The sequence below is a fragment of the Diorhabda sublineata genome, chromosome 4 (assembly GCF_026230105.1).
Source record: "Diorhabda sublineata isolate icDioSubl1.1 chromosome 4, icDioSubl1.1, whole genome shotgun sequence".
In the NCBI taxonomy this organism is placed as follows: Eukaryota; Metazoa; Arthropoda; class Insecta; order Coleoptera; family Chrysomelidae; genus Diorhabda; species Diorhabda sublineata.
The window spans coordinates 4,688,080-4,693,735 of record NC_079477.1 but is presented as its reverse complement, the minus strand read 5'-3'; the positions used below and the strand labels follow the sequence as shown (position 1 = coordinate 4,693,735).

The 5,656-nt window shown below is 30.6% G+C and overlaps 1 protein-coding gene across 1 annotated transcript; it reads left to right on the top strand.

The window, feature by feature from the left end:
- The first annotated feature begins 312 nt into the window (after window positions 1-312).
- LOC130442538 (cytokine receptor-like factor 3) lies at window positions 313-4,873 on the top strand. The gene is made up of 6 exons (XM_056776718.1): window positions 313-596; window positions 762-1,046; window positions 1,103-1,268; window positions 1,334-1,602; window positions 3,769-3,948; window positions 4,590-4,873. The coding sequence occupies exons 1-6, from the start codon at window positions 378-380 to the stop codon at window positions 4,746-4,748; spliced, it is 1,278 nt and encodes a 425-aa protein (XP_056632696.1). The 5' UTR covers window positions 313-377; the 3' UTR covers window positions 4,749-4,873.
- The last annotated feature ends 783 nt before the right edge of the window (window positions 4,874-5,656 follow it).

Sequence of the window (5,656 nt, the reverse complement as noted above, 5' to 3'; positions counted from 1 at the left end):
ATTACAAATTTCCACCAAAAAGAGCACGTGTTGAAAAAACAACGTTGTCAATTTAGTATAAGATCTGAAGAAATCGTTTTCATTTGAATTTAGTAAGCTCAAATACCCATAATATATTACGTTTGTAGATATTAATAGTAAAAACTAGATGCTCATTAACATCATGATTGTTGTAAAGCCTATAAAGTTGTTTTGGGAAAAAATTTATGAAATATAAAGTACTTTTGAACATAACTAGCTCGATATTGAAAAGAAAAAGGCAAATAAAAGAAGATATGACATTGACGTCAATTTCAAGTTTCAACTGTCAGTTCAAAATTTTTGTTTTTCATCGTCAGTCATCGTTTTCATTCCTTTTATTCAAAATCACTAAAAATATGAATCAAGTTGAAGTTCACGAAACAGTACAGGCAGCTAATATATATTTAACCCGATTAAAATGGCTAAACAGTGAATTAGATTATGCAGTAAAACAAATCTTGAATACTTTCGAAGAAACTGAATCAAATATTCGTTCTACTTTTAGCAAATTTAAAGACGCATTTATCGATTCATTGAATAAAAGAGAAAAATGCCTTCTTGATAAAGCTAAAAAGGTGATTTATTTAAATGACAAAATACGATGTTTGAGTGTTTCTATATGTGAAGTTCGATACTGTTTACTAACATTAAACCAATCAGTTTAACTTCGTCTGAAGACGTTAATTCTGTAATCGAAACGTGTTTCTAACAGAGTAATTGTAATGTTTTTAATTTTTCAGACCAAAATAGAGGCCCTTGCACCTATAAGAGAATGCCGAATTATGATTTTGGATAAAATTGAGTCCACTGTAAAATTGATTAACACAGGATCAGTTTTGATTTCTTCAGAACTTAGAAATGTGGAGATATTTTCCAAACATGCTAGTTTAATAGGAACTCTTCCCGAAGTCCCTGAGCTAAAAGAAGTGCCTTATATAAGCTTCTGCTATGAACCTTCCTTAGAGGTAGAAATAATGGACAAATTGGATAATCTTGGAGATATTTATAAATATCCACCAGTGCAGGTATGTTGTAACTATGTTAACTATAACAAAAATGAATACTTAACAATATTTTCCAGGTAGCTGACTTAATCGAGAAACCAGGGGGTATTCTAGTGGAATGGAAAGTTGTTGTAGATAACGAGGAAAAAGTAACAGATATAGAAGAATTTAGACTTCAAGTTGTTATGGGGGATATACAAAAAGATAAACATCTAGTTAACAATTTTAAAGATATATACAAAGGTTAGTAATTGATGATGCAATGTTTAGGTGATAATGTACATATAAAATATAGATTTCACATTTAGGTTTGGATAATCAGTATCTTTTGAAAGATCTCAAAGTAAATGAACCATATTCGTTTAGAGTGTGCTGTAAGTTTGAGGGAACTACCGAATGGTCACCTTGGTCTCTACCTCAAGTTACTACTACAACTCTCAAACATTTCTCTTGGAAATTCAATGGGGACTATGAACATTCAAATGAGTATAAAATAGTTAGACCCAAAACCGGTTCAGCTCATATGTTGTATTCTGATGGTGCTCAATTTGGTATAGGTCATTCTATAGATTTTATAGTAAGTATGAAGTTATAATTATTTGGTTTTAAAAATTTTCTACAAAGCGTAATTCAGAAATTTCTCTTTATCAAAATAATTGTAAAAACAGGGCAGGTGTAGTCAAATAGGGTTACTTGGCCTCATTATTGACTTTGTGATTGACCACTTCTAATGCTGTTGAGGTATGTGGTTAATCAAACAAATCACTTGTAATAAAAAAGTCTTTATTGCTTGTTAATAAGAACAATAAAAGAAACATCTTACATAGAACTGTCAAGGCTCACTTCGTGCACATGAGCTCTTCCACACATACAAGAGATCATGCGCTCTCCACACAACCATACACATGTGCACCAATATAAATGTTGTACTCTCAACAGATGCTACATGCTAAAATAAGAAATTCTACTTTTTCTATCAGAAAATGTTTCTCATTCCACATTGGTAAATAACCTGAAAGGAATCACTCCTGAAACAAGAAAAATTAGACCTAAAACTATATTGATAACCCATATTTCTAAAAAAGGGATTGCCTTAGATAAAATATCATTATTCAATATCGTTTCTGAGATATGAAGAGTTATTGCAGACCAAACTCTCTTTAAAGATAATGATCAAGGAGACTAATGGTTCCATATATTTTTTATGCCATTCAAAAAATACTAGTAGGTACTAGTGATACAAGTGATTGAGAAAGCAAAATGAGTATGTCATGAAAAAACTAAACAGCACCTTAAAAAAACTGAGCAAACTTCAGAAAACTGAATCACATGATAATGAAGCGGGAAATAATAGTATAGAAAAAGATATAACAAAAGGGGAGGAGCTAAGTGTTGTACATAAGGTTTCCTGTGACATGGAAAATTACCTTGTAAGGAATAAAAGAAACAAATAAATTTCCTGAAAATTATATCAATAAACAATCCAAAAAAATACAATTCTTCCTAGTAGATTTAGTAGTTCCTTGAATCATATTATATTGGCCAGAAGTATCTTCAGCCCCTCAATTCACCCGCTTCCTATTGAATAATGAAGAAAAAAACAATAACAAAAAAATATATTTAAAAAAAAATCACAAAATACATCCCCTTTTTTCAGCCTGAAGCAGTGCAATTACAAACAAATAACCACAACCCCAGCCCTGCAGAGGAGCAACTCCTATCTCAGGGCCAATTCCAATGAACCTTCTTCTCTATAAAAAAATTTCTTCATCCCTCTCAAAATATATCCAATGAATCACTCTTCAGAAAAAATTAAAGGAAACAGAAATCATCGGAGCTTCCATTTACATAACAACAACAGTAAAGTGGTTTAAGTTTTACAAAGGTAATGAAAATAAAACGAAATTTGATGGGGAATTTAAGAAGCAAAGGGTCTTGGAAAAAAATGAAGGAAGGAAGAAAAATAAAAAAATGTAATACAGAGAAAAGTTCAGGAAAGAAAAATCTGATAACGACAAAGAGTTTGATAATGAGAAATGCAAAAAAAAGTTGATTGGAGATGATGTATCAAATGAATGGGATAAAAATATGCCATAAAAAAGGGAGTTGCTAGAGGAAGCATTTACTGTCTGGAAAAAAGTACACAGCTATGTATGTTTTGGGCAAAATGTAATAAAAAAAAAGATGAAATAGAAGTTCCGGCATTATATTTTTCAAACGAACAGTTTTTTAAAATACAGTTTTTTAAAATTATTGATAAAGGCTTAGTTTTATTGAGAGGAGCCAAATAATTGAAAATTTTCTTTGCAGTTATTATTCAGTGGCATGCTTGAAGATAGATGGAATATTTTTCTACTTGAAAGTTAAATGTACTTAAGGGGATTGGATCACGTCAAAATAATGTTTTGATTTCTCTAATTTATAATAGGTCACAATGTTGATATTTTCAATAGTTTAAAAACCAATTTTCCTAACCTAACCAATTTAATTAGAAGAGACTTAAAATCAAAATAGCACTTTATTGGCTTCTCAAAAGACATCGGCCTTTGGTAACGTCAGGTGGGGCTCGACGGGCCTATCTGAATGCCTATGTACTCAAAGGCCCCTTGGCCGCCCACAATGAACTATGAAATTCCATTTTTTGAACTCAATTTTTACAGGTGGATAAAATACAGAACAATATTTGCCATTAATAAATTTAAAAATTTTGGGGTCTTAGTTATAATGTTTTTAATATTTCCAGTTTTTAGAAAGTGATTCAAATGATGCAGTAGTTGGTCTTATTTGTGAACATTTAGAAGAATTACCTAAACATCCAAAGCAGGCAAAAGATGGTACATTTCTTATGACTAGGCATGGTAAGATCTGGGTTGATGGTGTTGAAAAGTCAACAGTATTACCAGAGTTTCATAGAGGATCAAAAGTAAGAATTTTTATTATTAACAAGGAATTTTGTTATATTCAAATGGTTCATTTACTATTATGATTTTATATCTAGTTCTTATTTATTTTATTTAACATAAAACATTTGCAGAAGAGAAGATTGTATTGTATCTATATCAATATCAATAACTCTATCAAGTTATGCTCCCAATTCCATAATTATTTATCCATTTCCACTGAGTGGGAAAATTACTTGGAGGGTTTGATCAGTAATATGCTATGGCGTTGTTGTGATGTGATTAGAGCTCAAGTAGGCAACACATGTTCTTCTTTTATTGACTTATCCATTATGAATGTTGGCTATTAACAAGGATATTCTTATCTTGTTTACTGCGTTTCTAAAAAGACCGACAGCTGACACTTCAAAACACTGGCATAGGTTGGGCAACCATGAATGAAGTCTTCTACCTGGTCTCCTCTTACTACCCATTTTGAAAATAATTTTGGATTAACTTCATGCATAAAATATCTTCAATGCTTACATAAAAGTTAATTTCTCTTATTTGTACAATTTAGACAAGTTGCTATTAACAATATATCCTCAACAATTATTTTAATAATTATTTCCCATGAAGAAAAATATGAAAAGTGATAATTTTATTTTTTGATAAATTTTTTTAGGTAACATTCATGTGTAGCAAGGTTAACGACAATAAAATTAGAATAGACATTGATTCTAAGGACAAAAGGGTTACATATGATTGGTTAGTCCCTTGTGATACGAAAATGTACTTTGTAGCACATTTTTCTTCGTCAAAATGGAAAATTATGGTCGAATGATTATATTCAAATGAAAATATAACTATAATGATTACACATCTGTACAGTATTGAATAATATCGAAAAGATATAAAAACATTTTTACATAACTCATAAAATATTAAATATTCATTGTTTTTCTTAAATTGTAGTTTTATTACTTGTTTCCTTAACCAATATTTTTGGTAGTTATTTTTTCATAAAATTGCGTGTGTTAGGAAAAACATACTAAAAGCAGTAAAGTAATTTAACTTTAACACCCTATATATAAATGTAAATATTGAGGTTATGTTTATGTTGGTAATTATTGAATGGCTACGCTAGAAGATCAGAAAATACCAGATGGATAGAAAGAATTTTCGACTTTAGTCCCATGGGTAAAAGGAAATGAGGAAGATCCAAAAAATCATGGAAATATAGTATTGATGAAGCAATGAAGAAGAGAGATTTTAAAGACTGAGACTGGAAGGACATAAATAGATGGAGAACAGGGAGACATGGTTAGTTGTAAAAAACTCTTATATATAATAAATTTCCATTTTTTCAACATTATATCAACTTTATTTAATCAAAATATCGATAAAGTCGAATTAATTGTGTAATTTTCCCGAATATGATGAAGACAAGGATGTTAAAAAAAATAATTGCTAGCACTTGTAGGAAATATTTATAAACAATGCATATGAGTTGTCATTGCGTGAAAATTTACGTTTGCTATATTGATTTTACCAAAAAAATATCAAGTTTGTTAATCTTAAGTACAGGTCTTAAACGAGGGTAGCGGGGTTGGTTTATTTCACTGGCATTTAGTTACCTTACCTTGTGGTCGCCAGATCGGCGCTGTGATAGAGGGATGGATAATATGCGCATGTCCTATTCTCCCCATGTTCCCAACAACTACAATTTGATTGCTTTAGTCCAAGCTATTG

What these genes read in the sequence shown, in the direction of transcription:
- LOC130442538 (XM_056776718.1), top strand. Translation starts at nt 378, where the DNA reads ATGAATCAAGTTGAAGTTCACGAAACAGTACAGGCAGCTAATATATAT. An exon ending in TTTTAAAGATATATACAAAG is followed by an intron (nt 1,269 to 1,333) that starts GTTAGTAATTGA and finishes TTTCACATTTAG; the next exon opens with GTTTGGATAATCAGTATCTT. An exon ending in AGTTTCATAGAGGATCAAAA is followed by an intron (nt 3,949 to 4,589) that starts GTAAGAATTTTT and finishes AAATTTTTTTAG; the next exon opens with GTAACATTCATGTGTAGCAA.